Source organism: Engystomops pustulosus, chromosome 1 (genome assembly GCF_040894005.1).
Source record: "Engystomops pustulosus chromosome 1, aEngPut4.maternal, whole genome shotgun sequence".
Taxonomy (NCBI): domain Eukaryota; kingdom Metazoa; phylum Chordata; class Amphibia; order Anura; family Leptodactylidae; genus Engystomops; species Engystomops pustulosus.
Window position 1 is genome coordinate 158,453,778 of NC_092411.1, and position 18,868 is coordinate 158,472,645.

Sequence of the window (18,868 nt, forward strand, 5' to 3'; positions counted from 1 at the left end):
TAGTCCTCAGTCTAATGTAATCAATGCTACCAATTCACAGTGTAGTACAGTAGTGGTGAACCTACACTCACCGGCCACTTTATTAGGTACACCGTGCTAGTAACGGGTTGGACCCCCTTTTGCCTTCAGAACTGCCTCAATTCTTCGTGGCATAGATTCAACAAGGTGCTGGAAGCATTCCTCAGAGATTTTGGTCCATATTGACATGATGGCATCACACAGTTGCCGCAGATTTGTCGGCTGCACATCCATGATGCGAATCTCCCGTTCCACCACATCCCAAAGATGCTCTATTGGATTGAGATCTGGTGACTGTGGAGGCCATTTGAGTACAATGAACTCATTGTCATGTTCAAGAAACCAGTCTGAGATGATTCCAGCTTTATGACATGGCGCATTATCCTGCTGAAAGTAGCCATCAGATGTTAGGTACATTGTGGTCATAAAGGGATGGACATGGTCAGCAACAATACTCAGGTAGGCTGTGGCATTGCAACAATGCTCAATTGGTACCAAGGGGCCCAAAGAGTGCCAAGAAAATATTCCCCACACCATGACACCACCACCAGCAGCCTGAACCGTTGATACAAGGCAGGATGGATCCATGCTTTCATGTTGTTGATGCCAAATTCTGACCCTACCATCCGAATGTCGCAGCAGAAATCGAGACTCATCAGACCAGGCAACGTTTTTCCAATCTTCTACTGTCCAATTTCGATGAGCTTGTGCAAATTGTAGCCTCAGTTTCCTGTTCTTAGCTGAAAGGAGTGGCACCCGGTGTGGTCTTCTGCTTCTGTAGCCCATCTGCCTCAAAGTTCGACGTACTGTGCGTTCAGAGATGCTCTTCTGCCTACCTTGGTTGTAACGGGTGGCGATTTGAGTCACTGTTGCCTTTCTATCAGCTCGAACCAGTCTGCCCATTCTCCTCTGACCTCTGGCATCAACAAGGCATTTCCGCCCACAGAACTGCCGCTCACTGGATGTTTTTTCTTTTTCGGACCATTCTCTGTAAACCCTAGAGATAGTTGTACGTGAAAATCCCAGCAGATCAGCAGTTTCTGAAATACTCAGACCAGCCCTTCTGGCACCAACAACCATGCCACGTTCAAAGGCACTCAAATCACCTTTCTTCCCCATACTGATGCTCGGTTTGAACTGCAGGAGAACTGCAGGCATGTCTACATGCCTAAATGCACTGAGTTGCCGCCATGTGATTGGCTGATTAGAAATTAAGTGTTAACGAGCAGTTGGACAGGTGTACCTAATAAAGTGGCCGGGGAGTGTATGTCACGGGTGTCAGAGGTAGCACTCAGAACCCTTGCCGTGCCCCAGCACAGATAATTTTGAGATATGCTGCTTTCAGAATTATTTTAAAGCGACAAATCCTTGGCTGCTTGGGATTGCAGGAAGAGTGAGAAGAGGATGAAAGGACTTTTTACTGGTCTCATGATTCTTTCTGTACAGAGGGATCCTGGAGAGTATCCTCGGGACACTGATACGATTGAAAGTTGTGCAGAACAGTTAGCAATAAATTACTACTGGAAGTGCTGTGTTGGCATTATGTGATGAAGTGGGATTTGGTTGTCGTTTTGTCACTTTGGCTCTAAAAGGTTCACCATCACTGGTCTAGTATAATCGCTGCTGCCAGTCAGTCCATAGTCAAATTTAATTGCTGCTTCGAGATAAAAAATTTGTATATCCAGCACTTGTAGGGGTTGAAATGTAAAAAAAACATAACTTTATTAAATTACACATTTTATAATTGTTAAATGTCAGGCAGTAAACATGACAATGGACTGACATGTAACCAGTCTAAAATGCGTAGGTTGGCTAATCTCTGGCTACTATGCAAAGCTAACTAATATAGTAAAGTTTGGATTTTTACATTTTTATCGATATGAGTGCTGTAAATACTAATTTTTAATCTCAGGACTTTCACCAAAGTCAACAGCCATCTATTGCTATTCCATGCACTTTTTACACTAGAGGAGAAACTTCACAGGAGCAATAAAGATTTTTTTCGACACATTTTTGCCTTTAATTGCTGCAGTTCATGGTCTACCGTAAACGCTGCATGGGGTGTTTAAAGTAAAAGTAGAAGGCTGCACCACTGTACTGTTCTATCCCCTACTGGCAACAATAATTATCTTACCTTTAAACCAGAACTTCATCTGCTCCTCTTCTATAAAGCTGCAGGGGCAAATGGCAAGTAAAGTTATCACACTTATTAGCCCCTGCTTTAGCTTTCAAGCATTGCTACTCTGATGGATGCCCACCACTTCCTCTTCAGTGGTAGAGGCCAACAGAGCCTAAGGCTAAATCTACAGTTATCTTCATATGAGGTTATACAAGATTATAATACAGGTTACAGATCAGGAGAGGCAGCATTAGGAATTATTAGGAACTAATAAGACAAGATGTTATAGCTTTGCAAAGATTTTAATAACTGGAATAGTTAGTAGAAGATTCCACAACAGCTGATGCTTTGTTGGATCTTGAGATTTCTAACAACGTGGAACTTGTCCAAAATGTCAGATTTAAAGGAAACCTACCACTTAAAAATGGTAGTTCTAACCCACAAATACATTGCACCAACTCAGGGTGAGCTGGTGCCGGAGCATATTTTCATTAATTAAGGAAACCCCCGATTGCTTTATTAAAGTGTTTTATACCTTATATTACAACCCCCTTCGGCACACCATATTATGGCTCAGCACAACATGCGCACGACTGTGCTTGCAGCTGATTCGGAATTCCTGGAAAGCCGGTGACGTCACGAAGCCCTCGGGCACACTCGCGCCTGCGCAACTTCGTGTGCGAAGCCGGCCGTGCTAAGTTGCGCGGGTGCAAGTATGCCCGAGAGTAGAGACGGCTCTGAGTGCCTGCTTCTGGCACCCATGTCATAGGTTCGCCTTCACTGATATAAAACTTTAACCTCTTCCCGACATTTGACGTAATAGTAATGCATCGCGGGAGGTGCGTTCCCGCAAAATGCAGTACTATTACGTCATGCATCTGGCACCGGCTCCTGGACGGAGCCGGCGCCAGAAGCTGCGGGTGTCAGCTATATATTATAGCCGACACCTGCCTCTAACACCCGCGATTGGAGATTTCTCCAATCGCGGGTGTTAACCCCTGACACGCCGCGGTCGCGCTGACCGTGGTGTGCAAGTGGCATTTGAGAAGAATCGGACCCTCCTCCCCCCCCCACGGCGCTTACTGGGGGGGTCCGCTGCTCCGATCGCAGCCCCAGGACTGCCGGTGCCCGGGGCTGCGCGATCCTCCTCTGTGTGCCGGGTCCCTGCTTTCTAGTAGGACCCGGCTGTAACACACTGAGCATGCACACCATGCTCAGTGTGTTACATTACACAGTGTAATACATCTGTATTACACTGTGTAATGTGAAAAAGAGCTTGAACAAGTGATCAGTGGATCACTTGTTCAAGCTAACCTGTAAAAGTTAATAAAAAATGTTAAAAACACTTCATATATACATTTATTAATAAAAAGAATTAATTAAATAAAGTTAAAGTCCCCTAAACACAAATATTCCCTATACACATGCAATAAAGTGAAAAAAACACAAAGTAGCCAAAACCCCCCACATATTTGGTATCGGCGCGTGCGTAACAATCCATACAATAACTCAGAAACATTATTGGACCGGCTCGGTGAACGCCGTAAAAACAAAACCCGAAAAACACGGCAAAAATGTACATTTTTCATAAAATCTCTACATAAAAATGTTCTAAAAAGTGATCAAAAAAAGTTATGTGCGCAAAAATGGTACCACTGAAAAGAACAACTCAACACGTAAAAAATAAGCCCTAAACTAGCTCTGTCAACCAAAAAATTTTAAAGTTACGTCTCCGAAAAGATGGCAATGCAAAAACAAATGAGATTTCCTCTATATTAGTTTTTATCCAGTAAAATTGTAAAAATAAATGAAAAACTATATAAATGAGGTATCACCGCAATCGTAGTGACCTATAGAATAAAGATAATATAGTATTTTTAGTGAAGGATGTACGACCCCCAAAAAATATGAAAAGAAAGTAAACCAAAATTGACAATTTTTTTTTCACCCATACATTCAAGAGTTAATAAAATCTCATCAATAAGCTAATGTCCCACTAAAATGAAATATTTGTAAAGTGCATCTAAAGTTGCAGAAAATAAGCCCTTATATGTCCAAATTGCAAAAAAATAAAGATTGTATAGCCAATAAAAAGTGACAATGCATAATCTGCTCTGAATGGCGCAGCTCCCCCCTCAATGCCCTGGCATGTGCCCATAAAGCAGGTTACCATCACATATGGGGTATTGTTATACGCGGGAGGGATTGGGTATCAAATTTTGTGGAGCGTTTTAGTATTTTATCCACTGAGAATTTGTACATTTTTTGAAAAACACATTAATTTAGCCAAAAAAATGTTACTTTCAAAGTTGCATCCGATTTTGTTTTAACCCCTGTAAAACAATTAAAGGGTTAACAAACTTCATAAAAATTGTTTCACGTACGTTGAGGGGTGTAGTTTCTATAATGGGGTAATTTATGGGGTTTTAATTTATTTAGGCCTCTCAAAGTGATTTGAAACCTGAGCAGGTCCCTCAATAGCAGGCGTTTTTATGAAAATGTGAAGAATCATAACATCCTACAAAAATAAGAGTATGCATAAAAAACCATGTCCACATAAAGTAGACATTTAGTGAATGTAAGTTATTATGTTTTTTTGCGATTATGATTATGTATGGAAAAAGTAAAACATTTTGAAGTTCGAAAATCAAGAATTTTTCCAAATTTTCACCAAATATCTGATTTTCTCATAAGTAAATGCAAAACATACCACCAAAATTTTTCAACTAACATGAAGTACAAAGTGTCACGAGAAAACAATTTTAAAATCACTTGGATAAGTTAAAGCGTTCCAAAGTTATAACCACTTGTAGTGACACAGGGCAGATTTGAAAAAATGGGCCGTGTCAGGAAGGTGAAAAGTGGCTTCAGCGTTAAGGGGTTAAATTAAAAAGTGTCAATAGTCATAAGTAAGTTCTCTTTATATACAGTAGATTTGGCAAAATAAACTTTATGCTAAAATGGAAATTGCTTGCTTTTCCAGGATTTTCTAAATTATGCCCCAGAATGCATCAAACATCATAACATTGACTTGTTACCTATTGTATCCAAATATCTCTATCTGTACTGTGCTTTGGACTTGATTTGTAGCTCTCTTTGATCTCTGGTGATCTTTAAAAAGCTGATCCCTGTTATATGATACTGTCTCATAGTATGTCAGAAATGGCCTGATCTTGTCTCCATTGCATCCTACAAAACAAAATGTTAATTTATTGGATATAATTTGGTATAGCTGAAAATAGTAAAGAGGATATAAACTATTATGCATAGTATGCAGAGTAAGCAAGTGTAGCTGTGTATGAGTGAAACACATAGGCCAAGATGTATCTGTTTTTGTTCATACATGTCACATACATGTCTTATTTGAATGAAGCAAAAAAGCGAATGTATGAAAAAATACATATTGTGGAATATTTATCAGGCTCATTGGGAGTTATTTATGACCTGCTAGCACTAGGTACACCAGTTAATGATGTAATCCCTCCAGATATATCCTGATGAATCCAGTGGGTGGCTTCATGTGCGACTGTGCCCATCAGCAATTCTACACCAGGCACTGAGCATGCTTCAGCCCACTCACCCTCTTCACACCCCTCTATATCCACTTGGCGTCAAGGTGGCATAAAGGGAGAAATTACAATTTCTGGTGTTGAGCCAGAAACTGGTATACAAGCCCTGATACCAGTTTTTAGACTTTCTTTGGAGCTCTGTTGGCTGTGTTACAGCCAGAGGTGTACAACCGGGTGGGCGCTTCCATCCATTGGCCCGGGTTGGCCGGTCTCTCCTATGCGGAGTGGGCCTATGGAGCATTCAGAGGCCTGGGTGGCCGGGACCGATGCACTTTATTCCTAGTCAGTCTAGTGGTCAGGTACCACACGTGGAATGCACGGTGCTTAGTATCGACGCAGCGTAAAATCCTCCCGGTGGATGAGGTGGTTAGGAACATTCTGGGTTACCTGGTGAAGGAGTGCTCTCTGGAGTATGAGAGGCTGGGCACGGGGAGGGCCTCTCTTCTTTGTAGGGGGTTCTCCTTTAGTGTCCCTTAGTCTGTCATCTCCGCTCCTGGTGTTGGGCTGATACTGCACAGTAGATTTTTGTTTTGTGTTCTAGGCATGTAGTGATGTAGGGGCTTGCAGGTGCCGAACCTGGGCTTTATGTGGTTTGTATTGATGTTGTTTAGACTTTATTTGTATTCTGTTTTCTTCATGTTATGTTGTAAATACTGTATATATTGTATATAGTGGGGTTTGGGACATAGTGTTAGGTTGGGAGGGGGGTGATGGTGGTGGAACTTATGAACTGACCTTGGACACTGGTCTGGACTACTTAACGCAAACTTTGGACGTTAGACCAGTGTCTGGGGGGAAGGGGAGGGTGGGGGCGAGGGATTTAGTTTAGTGTAGTTATGTGTATTCTGTGTATGTTTTTTTTACTTTTATATAAAATAAAAGATCTACAGTAAAAAAAAAGCTACAATAACTCAAATGCAACAATTGTGCAATAAATGCTAAAACCCAGGAGTAGGGACTGGATGCATCAATATTTTATTCCCTCCCCATGGTCCCTGGAAAAAACATTTGTATGCCCACATTTGCCCTGTACCCAACAACAATGCATATTACGACCCGTTTCCCTAAGAACCCATTTTTAATACCTCCATTTAATACATTTCTGTATCCTCCTTTCCTGCAGCATCCCTCCTTAGAATGCCCCCTTTTCTGTGATTTGTCTTTATAAGAATGGAGCTACAGAAAAGTTATAATACTCCTTTTTCTCAAGCCTTATCCTTATCCACACACTTATAACATACTGTTAAAATAAAATTTATATATATACATATATGTACATGCACACATGTACAGGTGGTCCCCAACTTACAGACCACCCCTAGTTACAAACAGACCTTTACTTTTGTAAGCAGCTCCTAGTGCGTTTTTTAGGGTGACAGGTCATCTTTAAGAAGTGCTTGAGACACATTTCTGGCGCACCCTACACAATTGTAATGCACACAACATTTTGTGGCACACGCTGCACTAGGCACCATGCTAGTGCCGTAAATACCGTGGTAGCAGACGTAGCATCTGCTACGGGACTCCACCTCTCAGAGGGCCCGAATCCGACCTTGCCACACGAACCATAGAATGGTTTCATACACAGGTTTCATACTACAGAACTTTATGCTGAGCTGCTGCTCAGTGTAGAAATGCCTGGAAGAAGAAGGGGCAGAGGAGAGCAGCGGCAGGAGAAGGCACTTCAGGTAACATACTGTCCTGTTATCGGGCTGCACTTATATATATGTGGCCTTCTGACCCCCTTCCTGGGAGAAAGTATCCTGGGATGTAAACTGCTCCAATGCCTGTGAGAAGACTGCTGGATGCTGCATCCGGGGAATATTAGTGTAAGGCTACATTCACATGGCGTATGGGGGACATATATATAATTGTATAATGTGTATATAAGAGTGTATAATCTATATATGAGTGTATACTTTGTCTAAGGTATATATGAATGTATACATATGTTTATATATGAGCCTAATATTGTATGTGTATGTGATTTTATACATGAGTGTATTATGCATGTGTTAATATGCACATATAAATGTTTATTATGAGTATAAAATGTATTTGTATCACTGCATAACTGTATGTGTATGCGGGTTATAAATATCTGTATATGAGTTCATATCTCTACATGTACAGTATATAAAGGTATCTGTATAAAGATACATATAAATAAAAATATATATCATACATAAATCCTACATGCTCTGCCAAAACCTTAACCCCTTAAGGACGCAGGGTTTTTCCGCTCATTTCTCGCTCTCCAACTTCAAAAATCCATAACTTTTTCATTTTTATGTGTACAGACCTGTGTGAGGGCTTATTTTGTGCGTAACAAATTTTACTTTCCCGTAATGTTATTTATTTTAACATGCCGTGTACTGCGAAACTGAACAAAAATTTCCAAATGTGGAAAAACTGAAAAAAAAACGCCACGTTCTTGTGGGCTCAGTTTTTTCTACTTTGACTGTGCACTCAAAATAACACGTCAGCTTTATTCTTTGGTTCAGTGCGATCGCGGTGATACCAAATTTATACAGGTTTTATTGTGTTTTAATACATTTTCAAAAATTAAACGAATGTGTACAAAAAAGAAAAAAAAAATGTTGCCATCTTCTGACGCTAATAACTTTTTCATACTTTGGTGCACGGAGATGTGTGAGAAGTAATTTTTTGTGAAATGATGCAATGTTTTCATTGCTACCATTTTGAGGTCTGTGCGACATTTTGATCATTTTTTATTTTGCCGTCGGCAACGGAGGGGTTAATAACCGCGATCGGTGCAAGCACCGACCGCGGTTATTAGCGGTGGGGGTTTTCTGCAATATGCAAAAACCCCCACCTTTGTATGAAGAGGACTCAGCCCGTGAGCCCTCTTCATACACTCCTTATACCTCTGCCCGGTAGAGCTACGGCGCAGAGCGTTAAGGGGTTAAAATACATTTGAAGTCAAGTTTAATGGAGTTTTCCAGTTGCAGAATATTAACAGCCTTAGTGTAGTACAGGTTAGTAATGAGGATGTGACTCCTGCAGTTGCCCTTAAGCACAGCTACACGATGGGCAGCGCTGTTTACTTCTGTCTCTGTCCTGTGTGTAGAAGCTGTGTGCTGCACCGTACCGCTCCCGTAGGGCGCCGTGCGCTGTGTGAGGGCTTATTTTTTACGTAACATATTTTACTTCTCAGTTAATTATTATTCCATGTTGTGTACTGGTAAGCTGGAAAAAAATGGTGAAAATGGCGGAAAAACACATTTTCATCACTGTCTTGTGGGCTCAGATTTTAATACTTTCACTCTGCGCACCAAATCATTTGTCTCCTTTATTCTTTGGTTCGGTCCTATCACACTGATACCAGATTTATAGGTTTTATTGTGTTTTAGCGTCATCCTGTGACGCTAATAACTTTTCATATTTTAGTGTACAGAGCTGGAGAGTTGTGATTTTTTGCTAAATGAGCCGTTGTTTTCATTGCTACCATTTTGAGAACTGTGTGACCTTTTGATAACTTTTTATTACACTTTTATGTGATGTAAAAGTGGCGTTTCGGACATTTGGTTCTTTTCTGTTAAGGGGTTCACCGCCAGCATTAACCATTTTTATATTTTTATATCTGCCATTTTGGGATGCAGCGATACGTAACATGTTTGTGATTTCTACTGTTTAGTTAGTTGTATATCAGTTCTAAGGAAAGGGGAGTGATTAGTATTTTGCAGTATGTGGCATTTTTACATAGGATTCATTACAGTGATCAAATGGCGCATTATAATGAATCTCCAGAAGCCGTATAGAAGACCCGAGGCTGTAATGGCAACCAATCGCAGCTCCCTGATGATGGGGAGCAGCTATCTCAACAAAGATGGAGGCGCCCTATTTATAACCCTTAGTAGCTCTGTACGGCGCAGAGTGTGACAGAGATATAAGTATATACATGTGTGTAATTGTATAAATATGTTTGTACAAAAATGTATTTGTTTTTTCAGGGTAAGGGGGGCCCCATGAAGAAGTTTGTCATGGGGCCCAGCCTTTCCTAGTTACGCCACTGCAAATATGGTCCCTAGGAAGACAACGTGAACATCATCAACAGAAAATCACTACCTGATTTTGATGTTTGCTTCTCCTGGAGGATAACTATCCTATGTGGTGGTGCCCAGTATATTGGAACAATGTACTGTAATGGGAAGGGGGGTCCTAGACAAAGTTTGCTATGGGGCCCAATCAATTCTAGTTACTCCGCTGTATTACCATCAGCAAGCAGTGAAAGACATTCAGTAAAACAAATACAGATAACAACTACTGCTACTGACTAGTACAAAACATATGCATACCTCCCAACCGTCCCGTTTTGGGCGGGACAGTCCCGTTTTTTAACCCTTGTCCCGCCTGCACGGACCGTTAAGTGAAAGTCCCGGTTTTTTTGCGGTTTCACGGATTTTTCCGTTTTGTCCCGCCCCCGAGTCCCGCCCCCCCCCCGAGTCCCGCCCCCGAGTCCCGCCCCCGTCCTGCTCAGGATACAGAGAAGCCAGGGGGCGGGGTACAGCGTCCTCCTCCTCTCCAGCTCCCGGGCTGTCTGCTGCAGAGCCGGCACCTCCCCCATCCCCTCCCCTGGGAGGCAGAGCCCTCCCTGTCCTCAGGCTGCCACTTGCAGGCACATGGATGGATGGATGGATGGAGCAGTGCAGAGTGTCATGTTCTCTGCACTGCCCCTGCACAGCAGCCCCAGGGGATCATCCTCCGTGCAGGCAGGAACTCTCCAGCACTGCTACATCAATGGCTCCCTGCCCCCACCTCCTCCTGCTCCTCACTGAAGTTCGTCTGATGAAGCAGAGCCGAGTGTGTGCAGCTGCTGCAGTGTGATAACAGGTACTCTACAGTGACTGCAGGCAGCAGCTAAAGGGTTAAACACTTTCCTCCATAGACCCCCTGCCCCCATCCCTAACCCCCCCAGGGCCCTTCTATTCTGCTTTTATTGTACCATATACTTAATCCCTTAACCCCTTAAGGACGCAGGGTTTTTCTCTCATTTCTCGCTCTCCAACTTCAAAAATCCATAACTTTTTCATTTTTCCGTGTACAGACCTGTGTGAGGGCTTATTTTGTGCGTAACAAATTTTACTTTCCCGTAATGTTATTTATTTTAACATGCCGTGTACTGCGAAGCTGCAAAAAATTCCAAATGTGGAAAAAATTTTTTAAAAAACCGCACATGTCACGTTCTTGTGGGCTCAGTTTTTTCGACTTTGACTGTGCACTCAAAATAACACCTCAGCTTTATTCTTTGGTTTGGTGCGATCGCGGTGATACCGGATTTATAGGTTTTATTGTGTTTTAATACATTTTCAAAAATTAAACGCATGTGTGCAAAAAAAAAAATAAAAAAATTTTTGCCATCTTCTGACGCTAATAACTTTTTCATATTTCGGTGCACGGAGCTGGGGGTGGGGTCATTTTTGGCGAAATGAGCCGACGTTTTCATTGCTACCATTGTGAGGTCTGTGCGACATTTTGATCATTTTTAATTTCATTTTTTATGTGATGTAAAAAGGTGTAAAAGTCGCATTTCGGACATTTGGGCGCCATTTCCCGCCTCGGAGGTCACCGCTGGCCGTAACCGTTTTTATATTTTGATAGATCGGGCATTTTGGGACGCGGCGATACCTAATATGTCTGTGATCTTTACTGTTTATTATGTTTTATATCCGTTCTAGGGAAAGGGAGGTGATTAGAATTTTTAATATTTTATAAATTTTTTTTATTTTTAAAACCTGTTTTTTCTTTTTTTTCCACTATTTCTTAGACCATCTACGGTACATTAACCCTAGATGGTCAGATCGCTCCTACCATATACTGCAATACTTCTGGCTCATTGTAACGAACCTGCAGAAGCCATGTAGCCTCGTGTCAAAAGAAGACCCGAGGCTACCACGGCAAACGATCGCCGCCCCCGATGACGTTCGGGGGCACAGCGATCGTAAAAAAGACTTTGCCGGCGACAATGACCGACTGCGGTTATTAGCGGTGGGGGTTTTCTGCAACATGCAAAACCCCCCACCTTGTATGAAGAAGACTCAGCCCGTGAGCCCTCTTCATACACTCCTTATACTCTCTGCGTCGTAGAGCTACGGCGCAGAGTGTTAAGGGGTTAAAGGGGTTTTCCCACAAATACAAGTTAGGCCCTATCCATAGGACAGGGCTTAACCTGCTGATGTGTGGGGGTTTCAGTGATGTGACCCCCATAGATCATGAAAACAAGGGGTCTGTTGGGGTCCACATAAGGTCCATGTCATCGCTCTATGACAGTAATGGAGCAGAATGGTCATACACGGCCGTCTGCTCCATTACTCTGACGGAACAATTTTTGCGTTTCCATATTTCACTCCCCACTTTCAAAAATCAATAACTTTTTTATTTTTCCACGTACAGAGCTGTGTGCGGCCTGTTTCTGCGTAACAAATTATACTTCCTAGTGACAGTATTAAATATTCCAGGCCCTGTACTGGGAAGCGGGAAGGAAAATATCAAATGTGTTTTTTATGGCTTTCACTGCGCGCTCAATAGGACTCCTCCCCTTTACTGCGCTCCATAGGACCCCTCCCCTTTACTGCGCTCCATAGGACCCCTCCCCTTTACTGCGCTCCATAGGACCCCTCCCCTTTACTGCGCTCCATAGGACCCCTCCCCTTTACTGCGCTCCATAGGACCCCTCCCCTTTACTGCGCTCCATAGGACCCCTCCCCTTTACTGCGCTCCATAGGACCCCTCCCCTTTACTGCGACAACGAGCATGTCCCCCCCCTAGACAACGAGGATTTCCCCCCCTAGACAACGAGCATTTCCCCCTGCTAGACAACGAGCATGTCTCCCCCTGACCCCTAGACAACGAGCATGTCCCCCCCCAAGACAACGAGCATGCCCCCCCCCCTAGACAACGAGCATGTCCCCCCCCCCAGACAACGAGCATGTACCCCCACCTAGACAACGAGCATGTACCCCCACCTAGACAACGAGAATGTACCCCCACCTAGACAACGACCATGTCCCCCCCTAGACAACGAGCATGTCCCCCCCCCCTAGACAACGAGCATGTCCCCCACCTAGACAACGAGCCTGTCCCCCCCTGTGGCTGCGTGCCCTTTTTTGTGTGTTTGTGTTATTTTTGTCTTCCAGGACCGTGCCTGCTGTGGACTGCTTCGGATTCGAAGGATTACGTCTATGACCGACATTTCTAACAAATAAAATGGTCAACGAGGGTGTGTCTGCGTCTTTTGTTCAATAAAATTTTCTGAAAACGGTGTGATTATTTATTTTTTTGCGACACTCTTCATAGTTTGCCGTAGTAGTGGTGCCGGCTAGGTGACGGTGCTCATTACTAAGGGCTGGCCTTAGTGTTTGCCTTAATTTTTTTGGCAAATTCACACTAACGCCCATACCATTACCCCGGTACCCACCGCCACCAGGGGTGCCGGGAAGAGCCGGGTACAAACCAGTACCTGACCGTCTATAGATGGTCAGGTGTTGGGGCGGCTGCAGGCTGTTATTGTTGCGCTGGGATAGCCCCCTAACAGTGGCCTATCCCAGCTCAGTAATAGCAGGCTGCTGCTGCTTTTTTGTATCTGGCTGATTTGAACAATAGGGGGCACCCCATGCCGTTTTTCCCCCCCATTTTTTTGTAAAAATGGGGGAAACAGCCTGGGAGCCCCCTTTAAAGGGGGAACCCCACGCATATTTTTGTCAAAAATTTGAAGAAAAAACGGCATGGGGTGCCCCTATTTTTCAAATCAGCCTGATACAAAAAAGCAGCAGCAGCCTGCCATTACTGAGCTGGGATAGGCCACTGTTAGGGGGCTATTCCAGCGCAACAATAACAGCCTGCAGCCGCCCCACTACCTGACCATCTATAGACGGTCAGGTACTGGTTTGTACCCGGCTCTTCCCGGCACCCCTGGTGGCGGTGGGTACCGGGGTAATGGTATGGGCGTTAGTGTGAATTTGCCAAAAAAATTAAGGCAAACACTAAGGCCAGCCCTTAGTAATGAGCACCGTCACCTAGCCGGCACCACTACTACGGCAAACTATGAAGAGTGTCGCAAAAAAATAAATAATCACACCGTTTTCAGAAAATTTTATTGAACAAAAAACGCAGACACACCCTCGTTGACCATTTTATTTGTTAGAACTGTCGGTCATCGATGTAATCCTTCGAATCGGAAGCAGTCCACAGCAGGCACGGTCCTGGAAGACAAAAATAACACAAACACACAAAAAAGGGCACGCAGCCACAGGGGGGGACAGGCTCGTTGTCTAGGTGGGGGACATGCTCGTTGTCTAGGGGGGGGGGACATGCTCGTTGTCTAGGGGGGGACATGGTCGTTGTCTAGGTGGGGGTACATTCTCGTTGTCTAGGTGGGGGTACATGCTCGTTGTCTAGGGGGGGGTACATGCTCGTTGTCTAGGGGGGGGCATGCTCGTTGTCTAGGGGACATGCTCGTTGTCTAGGGGGGGCATGCTTGTTGTCTAGGGGGGGCATGCTCGTTGTCTGGGGGGGACATGCTCGTTGTCTAGGGGGGGGCATGCTCGTTGTCTGGGGGCGGACATGCCCGTTGTCTGGGGGGGACATGCTCGTTGTCTGGGGGGGACATGCTCGTTGTCTAGGGGGGGGCATGCTCGTTGTCTGGGGGCGGACATGCCCGTTGTCTGGGGGGGACATGCTCGTTGTCTAGGGGGGGACATGCTCGTTGTCTAGGGGGGGACATGCTCGTTGTCTAGGGGGGGACATGCTCGTTGTCTAGGGGAGGACATGCTCGTTGTCTGGGGGGGGCATGCTCGTTGTCTAGGGGAGGACATGCTCGTTGTCTAGGGGGAGTGGAATATGCCCCCCAATTATATACATAAATATACATTGGTGCCAGTGGATGCGTTGAAGGTATGAGCAGTGGCGTGGCCAGGGGGTGTGGTTAGGGGGCGTGGCTAGGGTGTGGCTTCTGTGGGTAAAAAAATCGCCGCGGCGCGCTTCGCGCGCCGCCATTTTGTCCCTCTTTCTCCTCCACAAAAGTTGGGAGGTATGCATATGTATATCTTTATTAAAGCCTTTCCCTGAATTGTAGAAAATAAGCCAGCCTAAGGCATTGTTGTCCCAATGCTTAGCATGCTATTACTTGCATAGACTGCAGACTGAAGGCGCTATTTGTGAGACAATATTAGTAGTTTCCCTACATATTGACTTCGACGTCTTAACCTGAAGCTTAGAATGTGTGACAGAACAGGTTTGGGGATCATTAGACATATAAAATTAAAAAAAAGATATCTTACCTAGAAGACAAAGTCTCAGGGATATCAGGAATACTACAGCATAATGGGCAGACAGCATTGTGTAGCTTGCAGTGCTAGGTGCTGCACTCCAGATGATTTCTCTCCAGGTGAATAGGAAATGTAATGCCAAGCCCTCAACTAAACATGCATGGACATGCATCATTTCTGAACATACTCATAATTATGCAAGCTACTGCTTAACAGCATATATGTTTGTAGAATAGGATAGGGTAGATTTATCATATGGGGGCATTTTAGGAACAATTTGAAAATGCAAATGGATAATCCACTATATAAAACTATTCATTGTTAGTTAATGAAAAGATTGACATCTGAGCTTTTAATATTATAAGACATTTTAACCATGCTAGGAGTGATACTTGAAACATACTGCAATACTGATCTTTTTTTAACACTTACCCAGCACTGCAATAAAGGTACCAGTATACACATGTTGTAAGCCAAAATGGGTGATTTTCTAAGTGATTTCCCTGAGATTACGTTAAATTCATAGTAGAGCAGGTGGAGCAGGATATCATAGTAATTTTCTCTTAAACCCACAGTGATGGATGAGGGGTAGAGAGGTAGGCAGCCATGTCTGCTCTGACTTTGGGGGTGCAATTTTGATTTAAAAAAAAATTACCTCTCAGTGACTGTTTGTAATATCATCAGAAACACTAAGGCAATCACAGTCATTATGATTTCTGTGAGGGTTGTAAATGGGTGGCAGGGCCAACATTAGGGGATGAGAAGTAATGGGCAATTGTCTTTCGTCCATATGGTCCATATGTCTATACGGTCCATCTGGTACTTGCAAGCACTCCATAATAGACTTCTATTGGAGAGTCTAGTAGACCAGGAAATGGAGCCTGGGACAACAGCAGTTGGTGCCACTGCTATCTTCACGGTGCCGTCTAGAGTGGCCCAGGGGCAGGGTACTGTCTTAACGCATATATTTTTTCAAGTAAATGCAAGCAATCGGTAACAAAAACACGATGTTAAACCTGCCCCTCCCACCATGCCAGTTATAATGAGAGGCTTCAGCTTCCTGTTATATCCGGTGGGTGGTGTTTCCCGAATATTTCCGCCGATTTTCCCTGGATTTTCCCGAATTGCCCCAGGATTTTGGCACACGCAATCGGATTGTGGCGCATCCGCGCCGGCATGCACGCGGCGGAAATCGGGGGTGTGGCCGAACGAAAACCCGACGGATTCGGAAAAACCGCCACATTTTTAAAAAAAAATGTGTCGCAAAAATTGCACTTACCTTCACTCAGCGCGGCTAGGTGTATTCCAGTGCGTTCCGATGCTCTTCAGCGCAGCAGCGCCACCTGGTGGACGTCGGAGGAACTACCTTAATAAATCCCGGCCAGACCCGAATCCAGCGCAGAGAACGCGCCGCTGGATCGCGAATGGGCCGGGTAAGTAAATCTGCCCCAATATGGCCTGTATAAATTTAGTATACCTGTGATTGTACCGACCAAATCGATAAAGGAGACACGTAATTTGGAGCACACAGTGAAAGCCGTAAAAAACTAACTTACAAGAAAATGTTTCGCCCGCTTCCCTGTACATGGTATGGAATATTCAATACCGTCACTGCAAAGTGCAAATTGTTATAACAAGCCCTCGTACAGCTCTCTAGATCAATAAAAATAATTTTAAAAAGTTATATATTTTTGAATGTGGGGAAATGAAAAATGAAAACACAAAATCTAAAAAGGACATCGGCAGGAAGGGATTAAACCTTGAATTATCGAACATGAAATAAAACAAAATGAAGGTTCTAAATTTTAACAACAAAATGTTTATTAAACCCTACAATTTACATGTTCATGCAGGATAAACAGAGTAAAGATATCAAGATATCTCAGAATTTGTTGTGCAGTTTCTCTTGAGTATGGCAACAGAGCGCAGGAGAGAAAGAGCGCCATTGCGCTTTTGGAGGGCAGATTTTGATGACATTGTTTAAAGTGACATTATGCATTTGAAAAGTTCCTGATGCACCAGAACTGTGGAAACCCCTCATAAATGACCATATTCTAAAAACAACACCACTCAAATAATTTACCAAGAGGTATATTGAGCATTTTAACACCACAGATGTTTTATGGAAAGTATTAACATCAACTCATATGAGTGAAATTTTTTTTCAAAAAATCTTGCTTTTGCCCCCAAAGTTTTATTTTTAGAAATGGTTAAAGAAGAAAATGTTCCCTGTAGGATGTTAACCAGTTTCCGTAGAATGCAGTAATAACCCACATATGGTCACAAATAGCGTACAGCGCAGCTTGGAATGGAAAAAGCTTTTGGATGGAAAAAATTTCAGGTGCTATGTGGCCTATAAGATACCAGAACAAGAGAAACCCCTAAATAGTGACACAATTTTGGAAACGAATTTTTGTAACACTATTTTTGGGGTAGCTATACCTTTTTGATTACATTTTATTAACTTTAACATAGATATTACCGTATAACATAGATATTCTGTTATTTATGTTCTATGATTCAGTACGGCGCTTAAGGGGTTAAACAGCTGGGATCATGCACACCGTCGCCATTGACAGTTGTCACGGCAACAACAGTAGAGGATCACCCAGGCGGTTGAGGGGTTACAAGTGTCTTTGTTTCCCATCTTAAAGGAAATGTACCATTTGATTTTGATGCATTATGAAGCAAACATACCTTGAGAATGCTGTAGCTACACTGTTGCAGAATCGTATCTTGTTTAATCCCTGAGCAGAGTGGTTTTGCTGAAAAACAATTATAACATTCAGAACCTTTGGAAAGCTGGGTTGCATTCAGCCTGCATTCAGGTTCACTAATATGACCTTACATTTAAACAATTATCATGTTGCCCATGGTATTTGATAATAGTATTGAAACATACAAAAAACTATATACATTGTGGTGCCATTAGGAAGTACAATTTGTCCTGTGAATAGAACAATAAAAAGGTACGACATCTGGGAGTTGGACAATAAAAAAAAATCGGTAATGCAGTAACAAGGTGATTTAAAATTCCTGCAAGGTCACAAACTCACAAAGGAGCCCCGATGCCTCGCTTGCCTAGGGAACAAAAATGTCTTGTGCTGGCACTGATCGTCACACAACCTAATTCCATTGCACAAACCATAACCAAATGGTGTAAAGTCTACAACAAATATTGTTGATGCATGAAAGAATGCAAGATGTAGGACTGTGATAAACATTTATTTACCTGATACTGGGCCATATCTATTAAATGGCAGCACCAGTTTTGTGTCTGACTTTGCACTAGACAGAACGTCTTGCCTCACTTTTGATAAATCTGGTCCACTGTGTTTAACAGCAACACATAACATTTGGCCCAAATATATGAAAATTAGTGCAAACTGCCTAAGTCCTGAACTGAATAAACTCGAGTCCTGATGTTGTAGAAGAGTTTGAGACTTTTGTATGACATATTAATAAAAAGTTGCAAAAAACCCATAGACTCAGCTGCCTGATACATCAACCTTTAGGATCCAAACCCAGAAAAAACAAAAAAGACGAGTAAATGTCCCAACTAAAGATAAATGACCCCCCCCCTTCCCATGTTTTTTCAGAGGGTGTGGTCAGAGGTTTACATTGCATTTTGAAACACACTTCACAGGGGATTTACCTGATTGCATTGCTTTAGCATTTCATTTACATAAATGAAAACGCAACTTATATGCATATCAATTTTTTGATCAATTTTTTAATTCTTCCTTCTATACAACTTTGATTCCATATAGATGTTTTGCTGCACATGACATGGAAGAGAATGACAAAATGCAAATGCAGGCACCTGTTTTTTCACTATAATTTATATAATCTATTTTTCAACAGGTCAGAGAGTA

At 43.1% G+C, this 18,868-nt stretch overlaps 1 protein-coding gene across 5 annotated transcripts in view; it reads right to left on the reverse strand.

Annotated features, from left to right (window-relative positions):
- Positions 1-18,868, reverse strand: part of LOC140065271 (disintegrin and metalloproteinase domain-containing protein 10-like) — a 98,571-nt gene that overhangs the window by 77,625 nt on the left and 2,078 nt on the right. For 3 of the 5 annotated variants that reach the window (XR_011847873.1, XR_011847874.1, XM_072112878.1), the window contains exons 1-2: positions 15,006-15,101; positions 5,176-5,326 (exon numbers count right to left, since the gene is read on the reverse strand). Coding sequence is in view for 1 of the 5 variants with exons in the window: in XM_072112878.1 (XP_071968979.1) it covers positions 5,176-5,326; positions 15,006-15,063 (209 nt within the window). In the remaining 4 variants the exon portion in view is untranslated. Of the gene's footprint in view, positions 1-5,175; positions 5,327-15,005; positions 15,126-17,690; positions 17,759-18,868 lie in introns of those variants that run through there. The other 2 variants (XR_011847879.1, XR_011847881.1) reach the window with 2 other exon arrangements.